This window comes from Symphalangus syndactylus, chromosome 2 (assembly GCF_028878055.3).
Source record: "Symphalangus syndactylus isolate Jambi chromosome 2, NHGRI_mSymSyn1-v2.1_pri, whole genome shotgun sequence".
In the NCBI taxonomy this organism is placed as follows: Eukaryota; Metazoa; Chordata; class Mammalia; order Primates; family Hylobatidae; genus Symphalangus; species Symphalangus syndactylus.
This window is the reverse complement of record NC_072424.2, coordinates 15,425,930-15,441,584: the sequence shown is the minus strand read 5'-3', so window position 1 is coordinate 15,441,584 and position 15,655 is coordinate 15,425,930. Positions and strand designations below refer to the sequence as shown.

Below are 15,655 nucleotides of genomic sequence, written 5' to 3'. Positions count from 1 at the left end.
GGGAGGGCAACTATCCTCATTCACTCCTTGACCTTCAGGCAACACTGGAGAGTGGCCCTGGCCAGAAATCTGCAGTTGCCTCTGTGTTTAGATGCTGCCCACCAAGGATCCTGAGTTGGAAAGGAAAAGAGAGAGATTCCCCTGGATGGAGCAGAAAGGAAAAGGTGAAAAATAAACCCCAAACTTTGGGCTTACCACCTGGCTGGCTAACCAAAATATGCTACCAGTGTAGAGTGTCCAGGTTCTTGGCATTTTGAACAAAGAATTGGACAAAACGCACAAACAAAGCAAGAAAAGAATGAAGCAACAAAAGCAGAGATGTATTGAAAATGAAAGCACACTCCACGGGGTGGGGCCGGGCCCAAGCAAGCAGCTCAAGGGCACAGTTACAGAATTTTCTGGGGTTCAAATACACTCTAGAGGTTTCCTGTTGCTTACTTGGTATATGATGTTTCCTGCCATAGCTGAAGTATAGTTACAAAATTATTTACTTGGCTTTAGAAGGTTGGAGGCTTTCTATTTAATTTAGTTCTAGGAAACCCTTAGATTCCCTGCCTCCAGACCCTATTTCCTGCCTCAGTCCCAGCTATCCGGGAGGCTGAGGTGGGAGGATCACCCTACCCTGGGAAGTTGAGGTTCCAGTGAGCAGTGGTCGTGCCACTGCCCTCATGCCTGGGCAACAGAGTGAGACTGTCTCGAAAACAAAAACAAAACAAAACAAAACAGATGTTAAACCAGATCACCCTGAAGAAAAAGTTATTAATAAAAATAAAAGGCTTTTAGGCCAGGCACAGTCGCTTATGCCTGCAATCACTGCACTTTGCGGGGGCCAAGCCACAAGGATCGCTTGAATCTAGGAGTTTGACATCAGCCTGGGCAACATAGCGAGACCTTGTCTCTGCAACAACAACAAATTAGCTGGGAATGGTGTGCACCTATAGTCCCAGCTACTTGGAAGGCTAAGGTGGGAGGATCACCTGAGTCTGGGAGGTCAAGACTGCAGTCAGCTGTGATCACATCACCGCACTCCAGCCTGGGTGACAAAGTGAGACCCTGTCACAAAAAATAAATAAAAAGATAATGTGTTTGCATGGCAAAACACCCAAAACTATAAGTGAAGTCAAAAGACAAATCACAAACTGGCTTTTTTAAAAGTTGCAATTCCTGCCATCAAAGAGCTAATTTCCCTAATTTGTATAAAGCTCCTGGAAATCAATGGGCACAGAAAAAGAAATTGAATAGAAAAATGGGCAAAGAACATGAATCAGCTGTATGCAGAAAAAGAAATACAAATGGTTTGTAGACATATGAAAACATGCTCAAATGCATAGGAAGAGAAGCACAAATATAAGAATTTCTGGCCCGGTGTGGTGGTGGCTCACGCCTGTAATCCCAGCACTTTGGGAGGCAGAGGTGGGCAGATCACCTGAGGTCAGGAGTTGGAGACCAGCCTGGCCAACATGGTGAAACTCCGTCTCTATTAAAAATACAAAAATGAGCCAGGCATGGTGGCATGCACCTGTAATCCCAGCTACACAGGAGGCTGAATCAGGAGAATTGCTTGAACCCAAGCAGTTCTTGGGGGGAGGTTGCAGTGAGCCAAGATGGCGCCACTGCACTCCAGCCTGGGAGACAGAGTGAGACTCCGTCTCAAAACAAAAATACAAACAAACAAAAAAGAGAATGCCTTGTGATACAATTTTTCACCTATCAGATTGGCACAAAAATTTAAATATTAAAACAGCATACTGTTTTGGCCAAGGCTCTGAAAAACAGAACTAATAATAGTCTACTGAAATATTATGAAAATTTTAAACTGAAAACATCCAATCAGTAGCCACAGGGAAAAACATTATATAAACTTAAACCGAGCCTTCTGAAAATACAACTGCCTGTGTAAAGAAACCTTGTCTCTACTATTGTTAATCTGTCTATGGTTAGTTCAGAGCCCCTCTATCATCACCATTTAACCTGGTTGGTTGGAGAAATATGTAAATGTATCATTCTTTGGTATTTTATCACTTGTGGATTTGCATAACCACCACCACCATCTAGATGCTCACAAAGATCTCCCTCATTTCAGTTTGCTTACAACAAAAGGAGTTTTGTTGTACCTTCCCCAGCCTACCCTACCCCCAGAGTCAATGACTTTTATTAGATTTCTATGCAATCTAAGGTGGAGCCTAGTTCTAAAAACAAAAAGCTTGGTACTTGTACACAGTGGACTATTTCACAACTATTTAAATTTTAAAAAGGAGTGAAAAGGCTCTCTAAGTCTTAATATGCAAACATCTCTTGAATATATTACTATATGAAAAAAAAAAGGAAGGCACAGCATAGGATACATGGTATGCTACATTTTTGAAAGGACAGGGAGAAAAATAAGAACGTGTATTCCTATTTGCTTATATTTGTTTTAAGAGAACACTAGAAGGATACGTAAGAAACTAATTTGAAAAAAAAAGAAAGAGGTTATCTCTGAGAGAGGTTGAGAAGTGGGCTGGATGAGGATGTGATAACAGAGCTTTTTTGAGCCTTGTTTGTATGTTGCCTATTAAAATCAGAAGAAGACTGGAGAACTGGAGAAGGGATGTCATGGGGTAGGGCACGTTCATAGATTATTACTTGAACTCTAAACCATAAGTGAATGGTTTGGTTTTTGAAAGTCGTAAGATGGGTTGAGTTTTCAGTCTCCAAAGTCATGCGTGTAAACTACAAATTCCAGCCCAAGCTGCACAACAGAATGACCTGGGGTGCTTTTTAGCAGTAAGGATGGCCAGGGCAGAGTCTACTCTTGAATCACAATCTTAAATGTTGTGGCTATGATAGCTTTTTTTTAAGTTCTCCAAGTGATACAGCTATGCAGCTGATATGATTTGGCTGTGTCGCCACCCAAATCTCAACTTGAATTGTATCTGCTAGAATTCCTGCATGTTGTGGGAGGGACACAGGGGGAAGTAATTTAATTGTGAGGGCCGGTATTTCCCGTGCTATTCTTGTGATGATGAATAAGTCTCGCGAGATCTGATATGTTTATCAGGGGTTTCCACTTTTGCTTCTTTCTCATTTTCTGCTGCCGCCATGTAAGAAGTGCCTTTCGCCACCTGCCATGGTTCAGAGGCTCTCCCAGCCATATGGAACTGTAAGTCCAATTAAACCTCTTTTTCTTCCCAGTCTCAGGTATGTCTTTATCCACAGTGTGAAAATGGACTAATACAGCAGCCAACGTGGTAACCCCTTGTTCTCATACAATGGGTGTGTATGGTCCCTTGGCAGATATCAATCCAATGTCCACAACTAAGGAGGATTTAGCAAGGGGATTTTATTACTTGTAACAATTAAGAAGAACACCAGGATTATTCCCACAACAGTGTCTTCCCTGAGCTTGGGGCTGGATCAGGTTTTGTAAGCATGGGGTAATAAGGTGTGATCTGATTGGGTCCTGCAATGAGGTGATGCCAGGAGGCATGATCTGACCAGATCCTGCCAGGGTGTGACCCGAGAGCTCATCTGATTAGATCCTTGATCCTGCCGTAAAGTGTCCACTTCTTATAATAATTAAGTCCTTACTCCTCAGTCCCAGCACTTAGGTTCTCTCTGTGGTTGCATGCTTGATTCATTTGGGTATGCCCAGTTTTATGTAACCTGAGGTCCATGACAACTGAAAAACAACTCACCACTTTGTTACATAAAAATGGAATCAGATTGGCCTGGGGAGGCTACACACTGATTTAAATCTCAGGGACATTCTTTCTCAGACACTAATAGATTAGTCGGTAAATGTTACTGTAATAAACTAGTTTAATTATTGTAACAATATTCAGCAGTTAGGATCTTATCCTTAAAATTGTTCTGTGTCATACCGAGCACATTATCTAAAACCTACTTCTTGCTTTTAAACGCAAGCCTACTTTGAATCCCTTTGAAAACAGGCTGGGCATGGTAGCTCAGGCCTGTAATCCCAGCATTTTGGGAAGCCAAGGCAGAAGGATCACTTGAGGCCAAGGGTTTGAAACTAGCCTGGGTAACATAGCAAGACCCTGTCTCTACAAAAAGTTAAAAAATTAGCTGGGTGTGGTGTTGCACACCTGGAGTCATAGCTAGTCAGAAAGCTGAGCCGGGAGGATTGCTTGAACCTAGGAGGTAGAGGCCACAGTGAGCCATGGTCCTGCCATTGCAGTCCATCCTTAGTGACACAGCAAGACCCTATCTCAAAAAAATAAAATAATAAAATGAAAATGAAATCCCAAATCATACGTGGTTCAGGCAATTGTACATACTTTTAAGTCTTAAAATTTTTGCTGGGCATAATGGCTTACAATTGTAATCTCAGCACTTTGGGAGGCTAAGACAGGAGGATCACTTGAGGCCAGGAGTTCAAGGCCAGCCTGGGCAACATAGCAAGACCCCATCTCTATTTCTAAAACAGAAAGAAAAAACTATGTAAAGTTTCTTAAAGTTTTTTCTTGTTAAATATTTCTAATATACAGAAAAGTCCAAAAACTAATATAACTGATGCCCATATACACACAACCCACCTTTGCTACAGATTTGTTTTAAAGGTTAGTCAAGTGAAGCAATATTATATATTTTTTCAAAAGAAAGAAAACAGACCAGGCATGGTGGCTCATGCCTGTAATCCCAGCACTTTGGGAGGCCAAGGTGGGCAGATTGCTTGAGGCCAGGAGTTCGAGACCAGCCTGGCTAACATGGTGAAACCCCATCTCTACTAAAAATACAAAAATTAGCTGGGCATGGTGGCATATACCTGTAGTCCCAGCTACTTGAAGACTGAGGCACAAGAATCACTGAAACCCAGGAGGCGGAGTTTGCAGTGAGCTGAAACCACGACACTGCACTCCAGCCTGGGTGATAAAGCAAGATTCTATCTCAAAAAAAAAAGAGAAAAAAAAAAGAAAAGAAAGAAAACAATCCTAACACAAAACTGACACTTCCACCCTCTCCTCAGATATAACCTCCATCCTGAAGCTCATCTGTATGCTTCCTGTTCGTGTTTTTAAACTTTTACTATATCTTTATGTCCTCATGAGAATATGTACTATCATTTGGTGTTTTAAAGTGTACATAAATGCCGTCATTCTGAACAAATCCTCTCGCTAACTGCATCTTTAACTCTATAGTATATTTTCAAGATTTGTCCATGTTGATCCACGTAGCTCCCTAGTTCCCTTCAACTGCTATAAGATATTCTGTTGTGTCAATATATGACAATTTATGCATTGCTTTGTTGACAGATAATTGGATTTTTAGTTTTTTGCCTTTACAAAAATCATTGCATCTTTTGCACATGTCTACTTGTGCGTATGAACTGAAGTAAAATTGCTGGGCCTTACTGTAAATATGTTGTTTTAATTCACTTTGTGCTGCTGTAACAGAATACCGTAGACTGGGTGCTTATAAAGAAAAGAAATTTATTTCTCATAGTTCTGGAGAATGGGAATTCCAAGATCCATTCACAGGTTCGGTTGTCTGAGGAAGACTTTCTTCACACATCCTCACTGGGCAGAACGGAAGGGCCTGGGCTGATGCTGTGCGAAACCTCTTTTATAAGGGCCTTAGTCTCATTCCCAAGGAGGAGCTCTCATAACCTAATCACCTCTTAAAGGCCTCCCCCTCTCAATACTATGACATTGAATTTCAACATCTGCATTTTAGAGGGGACACATGCAAACCATGGCATATGTCTTTATCTTTACTATCACTAAATTGTCCAAAGTGATTGCAGCAGTGATTTATATACTCAACCCACAGAGTATAAGAATTTCTCCATTCTAGCTGCGCACGGTGGCTCACGCCAGTAATCCCAGCACTTTGGGAGGCCGAGATGGGCGGATCACTTGAGGCCAGGAGTTCAAGACCAGCCTGGCCAACACAGTGAAACTCCATCTCTACTAAAAATAGAAAAAATTAGCTGGGTATGGTGGCACACACCTGTAATCCTAGCTACTCGGGAGGCTGAGGCATGAGAATTGCTTGAACCTGGGAGGCTGAGGTAGCAGTGAGCTGAGATCGTACCATTGCACTGCAGCCTGGGTGACAGAGCAAGACTCTGTCTCAAAAAAAAAAAAAAAAAAAAGAAAAGAAAAAAAATTTTCTTCTTTCTCCCCACAACCTTTCCTAACTCTTAAGGATCAAGTAGTTGGGGAGAAGCTTCAGGAGACAACACAACATCTCTGATACGTCTTCCTTTGCCTTTCATGTATTATGAAAGCTTCTAGGTTTAAAGCACTTTAAGAATGTTTAGAGCAATACTTCATTATGCTGGAGCATAGTGGAGTAAGGGAACTAACTCAATTCTTTTACTAACTGAGTTTCACAAACGAGCCTTTACCAGAACATTCCACAGTCAGGAGTTCTTAACCTTCTTTGTGTCTTGAATGAAGAGTAAACCACAAGAGTAAACAACAATGTAGTAAAGTTTATAGACCTTTTCTCAGTGATTCAAAATGCATAAAATATAGAGGGTTACAAAGGAAATCAATTAATTTTTTCCCCAAAGATGCTAGATATAAAAATACTTTTTAATTGTGATATAGTAATGTGTGTTTGTTAATTAAATAAGATCTGGCAGTAGTTCTATTCACAGATAACTGCTGTGAATTTGAAGTAGTAAAGAGCACAAATAATATTTCAAGATATTTGTACCAAATCAATGCGATATAAAAGTATCTGTAATTTCTTTTGGTGACAGAGTCACAGATACTGCTAAAACTACTGTAACTTGTTGCTTACATTCATACTAGAAGGAAATGCTGTATTTTAGTTAGAGGTTAGTGAAGTAAGGATGTAATTTTACCCCCGTCCAAGTTCATGGACTTTATTATTCTGTCCACGAGGCCCAGATTTGATCATCAACACTTCTAAGTGCAACAGAACTCTGGTCAGTTGAGTAAGAAACAGATCTGACTCAAGCTCTGGAAAGTATTTGGCAAGGCATAAATAACCATTATTCCATTCAAGTAGCAATTGCTGTTCTATACAAAAAAATGTGATGATGTGGTACGATGGGTTATAACTGTGGAAAATCATTTTGATGGAGTGGACACCAAAGCTGCAAAGGCTGAGGTCAACACTGAAGGGCAGGGGACATTAGAAAATCAACATCAAAACATCAGGCTGTGCAGTCAAAGGCAAGGAAAAGAAAAGCTTCTTTTATTAAAGACTGTCATAGTATTAATAAATGGAAAATTTTTTCTGCCGAAAAATGTTAGGTAATATCTCTCAATGCTTTGGTTAAAAATGGATTCCATTCACTTAGCATATGTCACTGTATTTGATGAAGAGCGTCTTCAATAATTTTACCCTGTGATCCTATACCATTTCTAACCTTTTTAAGTACAGTTGTCTCTGTTATCGTGTCTATGAATCTAAAATCAGTGCTATGTTTTGAATGGTCCTATACTTTGTCAGTAGCAATACTGAAACCAAGAGGCTAACAGTTGTGTCAGTGGGAAAAATAGGTATTAATGTAAGATCCACTGGCTTTTAGGTTTCTCAGTAGTGAGCTTTCTTTTCTTTTTCTTTTCTTTTTTTTTAAGATGGAGTCTCACTTTGTCGCCCAGGCTGGAGTGCAGTGGCGTGATCTTGGCTCACTGCAACTTCTGCCACTGGGGTTCAAGCAATTCTCCTGCCTCAGCCTCCCGAGTAGCTGGGATTACAGATGCCTGCCACCGCACCTGGCTAATTTTTGTAGTTTTTAGCAGAGATGGGGTTTCACCATCTTGGCCAGGCTGGTCTTGAACTCCTGACCTATTGATCCACCTACCTCAGCCTCCCAAAGTGCTAAGACTACAGGTGTGAGCCACTGCACCCGGCCTTGTGAACTTTCTTTTAAAGATAAACATAGGTACAAAGGTGATATATTAACTAACAGACACACAGAATTCTGTCATGGGTTTAGTGAAGTAAATAATCTCCCTTAGAAATAAGAAATGTGGGCAATGTATTACAGTTTTTGAAATGTAATAGGTAAGTTTCATGAGCATTTTGTGAAGAAGACTAGTTGACACATTCTTTCGTTCATTCAAATATATATCAAGAACCCCATTCAAGGCTCCAGCACCAGCCAGTGAGTGGACTTGGCCCCCATGCTTACCTCTCTTACTTCTTCAATTTCCATTCTTTTTTTTTTTTTGAGACGGAGTTTCGCTCTTGTTGCCCAGGCTGGAGTGCAATCATGCAATCTAGGCTCACCGCAACCTCTGCCTCCTGGGTTCAAGTGATTCTCCTGCTTCCGCCTCCCGAGTAGCATGCGCCACCATGCCCCGCTAATTTTGTATTTTTAGTAGAGACGGGATTTCTCCATGTTGGTCAGGCGGGCCTTGAACTCCCAACCTCAGATGATCCGCCCGCCTCGGCCTCCCAAAGTGCCGGGATTACAGGCGTGAGCCACCAGGTCTGGCCTCCAATTTCCATTCTTTCCCCCCTTTCTTCCTTCTTTCTTTGTGCCAGCTGCCACTGACCATTCTCTCCTGCTGCTGCTAGCAGCGTTCTTCCCTTCTTGAGCCCCTTTGCACTTCGATTCTTACCTCACTTCTCCTTTACCCTTCTTTTTAATTCTTCCTGTCCATCTCATCAAGGAGAAAATAGCTTATGTCCCCTTTGTCCTCCTTTCTAGCCCAAAGTTTTCCTGTCCCAACTCTGTCTTTAATGAGAAAAAATGTTCCATGCAACTTTGCCCCAAACTGACTCCTACTTCTGAAAACAAAACAAAACAATTAGCTAGGAAAATTGAGATGCATACCACTTTTCTTCTAACTGGCCAGTGTTTCTTGTTCCCAGGTGAATCCAGAGCAGAGTATGTCTGCTCCTAGGCACATAGTTGCAAAGATTGACCAACGTGCAGCAAAGATTGACAGTGGTTTCAAACATAGTGACTCGTTCACAGTTTCTCTTTTTCTTGACTTTTCAGCGTGTAATCAAAACTACTCAGAAAACATATTTCAGTATGTTACTGCATTTGTTAAGGGATTTGGGACACTACAACAGGAAGGCACTCTCATGGCAAGCAATGATGGCTGGCTGGCAGTTTAACTAGATTGTTACTACTGCTGTTTCTATGATGACCACCTCCACTTCTGTGTTCTTAGCAGTTGTGTAGAAATAGTCGTTACAGTGTATTGAGCTCTTACTATATGCTCAGCCCTTTTATGGATGGTATTACTAATCCTCACAAAACTCCAAGAGGTTGGTACCTGCATTTTATAGGTAGGGAAACTGAGACTCTGAGAGGTTTTAACTGAGAGGTTAAAAATCACTTGCCCAAGATCACATAACTTAAATATCAGAAGCTAGGATTTGAAACTAGTTCTTTCAGACTTCAGAGCTTATTTTCTTAATCTTTATGCTGCCTGTAAGATGCTGAAGAAAAAAAATTAGCCACAGAAATTACAAAAGCCCAGCTGACTGGGCTCCCTCAGTGCAGGGCAGGTAGCTCTATGTCCTCACCAGCTCCCTGGGCCCACTCAGGGCAGGGCAGGGCAGGTAGCTGCCCTCACAAGAGAAGGCTCTTGACAATGGTGAGTTTTAGACATCAGTGGTGCTATAGTTCCAGTTTCCCCTCCTAAGATGTTGGTGAAATGTGAAATACATTGGAGAATGAAATCTTTTAAGAAAGTTCTGTCTCCTTGTTTGGTAAAAGTTAATTATCTGGGAAATTTGTTTATTTAAAACAGCTCATTGCTGAATAAAGAAGGTATCACATCATGTTAACAAACTAATTTGTGTTCTGTTTAAAAGACTGAATTTTAAAATGCGCTAGATTAAGTTTCCTTATTTTGGTGACGTGAAATATAAGAATGGGTTATAAAGTTATTCCCAAAGAGAATGATATTCAAGTACCTTTCTTTCGTGTATGTATGTTCCCTACAGCTAAGAAGAAATTTCCTGACTTGTTTGTCTTCTTGGAAGATTCCTCCTCATGTCTCAAAATCTTCCCAGTCAGAAGCTCTACTCAATATAACAAATAATGGAATAAACTTTGCTCCCCTGCAAACACTTACAGATGAGGAAATGATGATAAAGAGTTCAGGTAAGTAAATTTCTCAGCATCACCTTTTTCTCCCCAGACAGGATCTCTGGAGCATACTGGTGCAATCGTGGCTCACTGCAGCCCCACCTCTGGGCTCAAGCTATCGTGCTTCAGCCTCCTGAATAGCTGGAAAAATATCACCTTATTATTCCTCTGGTCATGAATTGGGTCTACAATATGAAGTCACATATGACAGGATTGAAAGATATGTTCATCTAAATTTGTGAATGTAGTTTTTTTTGACATAAATTCTTTTTGAAGAAAAGCAATGCATATCCAATATTAAAACAACAGAATAAAAGGCTATGTAGTTAAAAGTGAAGATTCTCCCGCCCGTGTTCTATAGTTCCCCAGTTCTTGCCACGTTGTTACCAGTTTCTTATATAGCCTTGCAGAGTTAGAAGTACATTTATATTCCACTTTTCTTTAGGTAGTGGGTTTTCTTTTTTTTCTTTTCTTTTTTTTTTTTTTTCGAGATGGAGTCTCACTCTGACACCCAGGCTGGAGTGCAGTGGCGCAATCTCGGCTCACAGAAACCTTTGCCTCCTGGGTTCAAGCGATTCTCCTGCCTCAGCCTCCTGAGTAGCTGGGACTACAGGCACGTGCCACCACGCCTGGCTAGTTTTTTTGTATTTTGTTTTTTAGTAGAGACGTGGTTTCACCATGTTAGCCAGGATGATCTCCTGAGCTCGTGATCTGCCCTCCTTGGCCTCCCAAAGTGCTGGGATTACAGGTGTGAGCCACCATGCCCAGCCTAGATAGTAGGTTTTCATACTTTACGTGGAATTTAAATTTTACCTTTATCTATGAAATACCTGTAGTTGAAACAGGGAGCCCAAATGAAGCAGAAGTTGTATACCACTAAACCTTAAAGCAGTTTGCATTCATTTATTTATAGGTATAGATATAGGTGTAAAATTATGATATATTTAGACATCCGTAGCAGAACATCAGAACATTGTTCTTAGAGCATATGGATGGTAAGTGTATTCGTTTTCTATTGCTTGGTATTGAATGACTACAAACTTAACAAGTTAAAACAGCACCTGTGTAGTGGCTCACAGTTCCGTAGGTCAGAAGTCCAGCTGGAGCAAGTCCAGGCTCAGGGTCTCAGAAGGTCAACATCAGTGTGTCAGTTGGGCTGTGTTTTCGTCCAGAGCTCAGGGTCCTTCCAAGCTCCCATGGTTGTGTCAATATGCAGTTCTTTGCAGTTGCAGGGCTGAGGTCTGGTTGCCCAGCTGGCTGTCAGCCAGAGGTTGTCCCCAACTCCTGGAGGCCTCTGTATTCCTTGCCATGTGGCTCCCTCCATCTTCAAAACCAGTAACTCTCCCTCCCAGCATCAAGTGTCTCTCATTCTTAAAACCTGTTTCACCAGAAAGAGCCCCACCTTTTTTAAGGGCTCACCTGATTAGGTCAGCTCTACCAACTATCATCTCCATGTTTTAAGTTCAGCTGATTTGGGAGCTTAATTGTAAAATCCCTTCACAGCCACACTTAGATTCATGTTTGAATAACTGAGAGAGGACATGTATACACCAGCGGCTGGGAATCTTGGCACTGTCTTAGAACTCTGTCACAATAAGTAAATTTATTTTCTTTCTTTTTTTTTTTGAAATGGAGTTTTGCTCTTTTTGCCCATGTTGGAATGCGGAATGCAATGGCACTATCTCGGCTCACTGCAACTTCTGCCTCCTGGGTTCAAGCGATTCTCCTGCCTCAGCCTCCCAAGTAGCTGAGATTACAGGCGTGTGCCACCATGCCCAGCTAATTTTGTATTTTTAGTAGACATAGGGTTTCACCATGTTAGCGAGGCTGGTCTCAAACTCCTGACCTCAGGTGATCCACCAACCTCGACCTCTCAAAGTGTTGGGATTACAGGCATGAGCCACTGCACCCAGCTAGTAAATTTCTTTTCCTTTGCTCCCTTACCTTTTAGATATGGTCTCGGGGAAGTGAGTTTGGGATAGCTAAGGAAAAACAGGGTGAGTGGTTAAATAGTTTACATAAATCAAAGAATTTGCTTAGAGTATCTTGATTTTCTGTCTTCAGTCGTATTTATTTCTTTAGTATCCACCTAGTCTAAGCACAAGCAATAAAGATGGGCAAGAAAAAAATCACTGCTTTTAAGGAACTCAGAGTCTAGTGGCAAAGACAGTCAAATAAAGGAAATAGTTTCAGAATAACATGGTAAATGTCATGGAGGTATTTGGGGAGCAAAGCAGAGAACACCTAGAATTTGCTAGGCATGGCAGAAGTGGGCTAAGGAAGCAGTCAGGAAAGGCTTCCCAGAGAGCTTGAGCTGTACCATGAAGGACAAAGTGCAGTTGGCCAGCTGGACAAGGGAAGGGAAGAGATTCTACATAATGGGAGTCACGTGTGCAGAAACGAAGGACTACTGAAGCAAGCTGCATGCACTGAACTCTCAGTTTAGCCCTGTTGCCTTCTCTACCCACTTGGTATTACATTGGTAGTAAACTTAAGAAGATATTTTCATCAAAATGATTTCAAAATGCATCTAAGTCTTAAAAACATTAAAAAATGAAACAGTGGTTTTCAGTGGGGGCAAGTTTGCCCCCAGAGGACATTTAGCAATATTTAGAGACATTTTTGATTGCCTCAACTTAGAAGTGGGGGATGCTCCTGGCGGCTAGTGGGATTGAGGCTGGGATGCCACTCAACATCCTGCAATGCACAGGACAGCCCCAAAACAAAGACTCACCTGCCCCAAAATGTCAATAGTGCCAAGGTGGGGAAACCCTGTTCTGTATGACCACGCAGCTATGAAAAGGACCAGGTTAGATGGGATATGCTGACATAGAAAGATCATCAAGATATGGTTGAGGGGAAGCAAGGCACACACCAGTATGTATCTCATGATTCCTTTGTGTGAACATGTATGTGTACAGGTAAGTATAGATGATCTTCAAAGAAAAGTTTCCAGAAAGAATACATAATAAATTTAAAATTAGTCACCTTTGGGTAGAGTGGAAATGGCTTTCGTTTTTCATTTTGTGCTTCCTTTATTGCTTGTGTTTTTGCACCATCTACACATATCATTTATTTTGTGATGTCATCAAGAGTTATAAAGGGATATGGGGAACTACACCTTTCCATGTTAAAAAGAAAACTTTATAAATTCTATTTTAAAAATATAAGAAGGGTACTGTGTATATTTTAACTTAGTTAAAATGTAAAATTTTGTCAGCAAACTATTAATGTGACTGTCAGTTTAACATGGACTTATCAGTAATTCTTTTTCCTACAGTTAAAAAATTTGCTGAGGAACAAATTGCACCTTTGGTTTCAACCATGGATGAAAATTCGAAAATGGAGAAATCAGTAATACAAGGATTATTTCAACAAGGGGTATATTTCATAATTCTTCCACTTTCAAGCTTCTATAGAAACATTTTGGCGTTAAAATATATGCATATTTTTAAATTCAGGGACTGTAATGATAGCATAATGAACCCTGCATTTCCCAGTCAAAATTACCTGTTTTCTTTTTTTGGTTGAAATCCTACTTGATATTTATGTACTTAAAAGTTTTTAAAAATGGAATTAACATTTTTCAATTAGAAATACTGTATATTTTAAGGAAAAGTTTGGAAGTAAGATGGTAATTTATTTGTATCTTCAGACCAGTGGTTCTCAACTGGGGGCAGTTTTGCCCTCCAGGGGACATTGGGCAACGTCTAGGGACATCTTTGGTTGCCACAGCTAAGGCATGCTACTGGCATCTAGTGGGATAGAGACAAGGGATGCCACTCAATATCCTATAGTGCACAGGACAACTGCCACAACAAAGAATTATCCAACCCAGTGCCACCGTGCAGAAACCCTACTTTAGATAGTAAAACTTCATAGCATAGTTTATTTTCTACCTGAAGCTCTATATAAGTGATAAACTTAGAAGCAGAGGTGATACATGAATTCCACATTAACCAGGCAACAGATTCCCATCTTTCCAAGTCACACAGCTCTTTAATGGAAATACAACATATGAAATAGATACAAGTAAAACCGCTCTCACTATGAGTAGGGGGAGAGGCTATTAGCATAGGGGCTTCTAGAAGAACATTTTAAAAATCACCACACTCGTCGTTTCTCACTTCTGCAGAGGTATAAAATATTTTTTTTAATTTTTAATACTAAAGATGTCCCAGAACAAGTGGCTGCTATTCAGAGCCATTGGCCTAAATCTTGTCTGCCATCTGGTTTGAAAAATAACCATTGCCACTTAGCTAGATAGTTTTATTTATTTCTGTTTTAAAGCAACCAGCTTCTTTATACCGTGTGTAGTAGCGATTCTTCCATCTTTCTTTTAGCAGTCAAGCTCTTGGGAAAATGGAATCTTATGTGGAGCCATAGTGGTCAAACAGGAGCCGATGTGGAGAACAGATGGACTCTGTGAGTCCATTTCTCAGCCAGGTTTTATTTCTATTGCTTGCAGACCCTCTAGGCTTCTGGGAACAGTCTCCTGGTTTCACAGTGTGAGATCTCCCCTGCAGTGGTCGTTCCTGCAGCGGGGCTGTCTGCAGAATGATGCAATGCCTGCACCCTGCTACTCATCTCCACAAACTGCTCCTGCGCAGATGCAGCCTCACCTGCCTCCTCACTCCCATTGTCCTGGGTTTTTGGCATAATGGCTTGCAAAAGCAGTATTTCCACTTTGGGAGAGATTAGTGACTTTTTCAGAGAAGCAATGTCTCTGACATCTGTTCAAGACGTTGTAATGAGGTTTCCGGAGTGCCCTCCTCAGTCCTCAGGCAAACCCAGATCTTTCCGTTCTTCCTCATTTCTGGTTTTCTCACCATTCAGTCACCCCCATTTCTGGTTCTGTTTTCCTGTTGTAGCCCAAAATGTAACAGCCACAGCCCTGACTGCAGCATAGTGTGACTCCAGGAATGTCTAGAGAGAGACTAAGAGAATTATCCTTCTATTAACAGCTGTGGGTTTTGAATCACACATGCACACATTCTCTTTGTGAAATTGAGAGTACTATGTGAGTTTCAGTAATGATGGAACGGGGTCGTTGGAAAGGCTTGGCTGGCACTGGTCGTGTTTACCAGGCCCTCGTGCTTTGGCTAGTGTGGCTGTAGCAAACACCACCACATGTTCTCTGCTAACCATCCTGAACTTATGAAGTGGCGTAAACGGAATGGTCATTCAATTATTAACTTGGCTGAAAAAGTCAAGGTGAAAGAGCCTGACTAGAAGAAACTTTGCCCAATGAAACTATAGACATCCCATTGAGGGGTAGGTTATTTTCTTCTGTTTCCTTATTACATTGAAATCAGCATAAGGTGGGTAGGGCATGTTGAAAAACCAAAACCCCACCTACCTTCTTTAAGCAGGCAACAACAGTTCTTAGCAAGAAAGGTCATCTAAGTATATTTATATAAGATATTTTCTCATTCCATTAAGTTACCCTTTAAAGCATTTTACCTCTCATTATTTTTTGAATCCCAAAAGGAAGCAAATGATAGCATATAATTTTATCCTTTTCAAATATACAGTTTCTGTTACAGATTTTTTTGTTACTTATGGCAAAATTGCCATACCAAATTAAAATAAAATATACATACAAAATTTTAAAATTAA

At 40.9% G+C, this 15,655-nt stretch overlaps 1 protein-coding gene across 1 annotated transcript in view; it reads left to right on the top strand.

The window, feature by feature from the left end:
• ACADSB (acyl-CoA dehydrogenase short/branched chain) overlaps window positions 1-15,655 on the top strand; it is a 46,110-nt gene that overhangs the window by 15,332 nt on the left and 15,123 nt on the right. Inside the window, exons 2-3 of the mRNA XM_055246452.2 lie at window positions 9,892-10,051; window positions 13,317-13,417. Of these exons, the coding sequence (XP_055102427.1) occupies window positions 9,892-10,051; window positions 13,317-13,417 (261 nt within the window). The remainder of the gene's footprint in view (window positions 1-9,891; window positions 10,052-13,316; window positions 13,418-15,655) is intronic.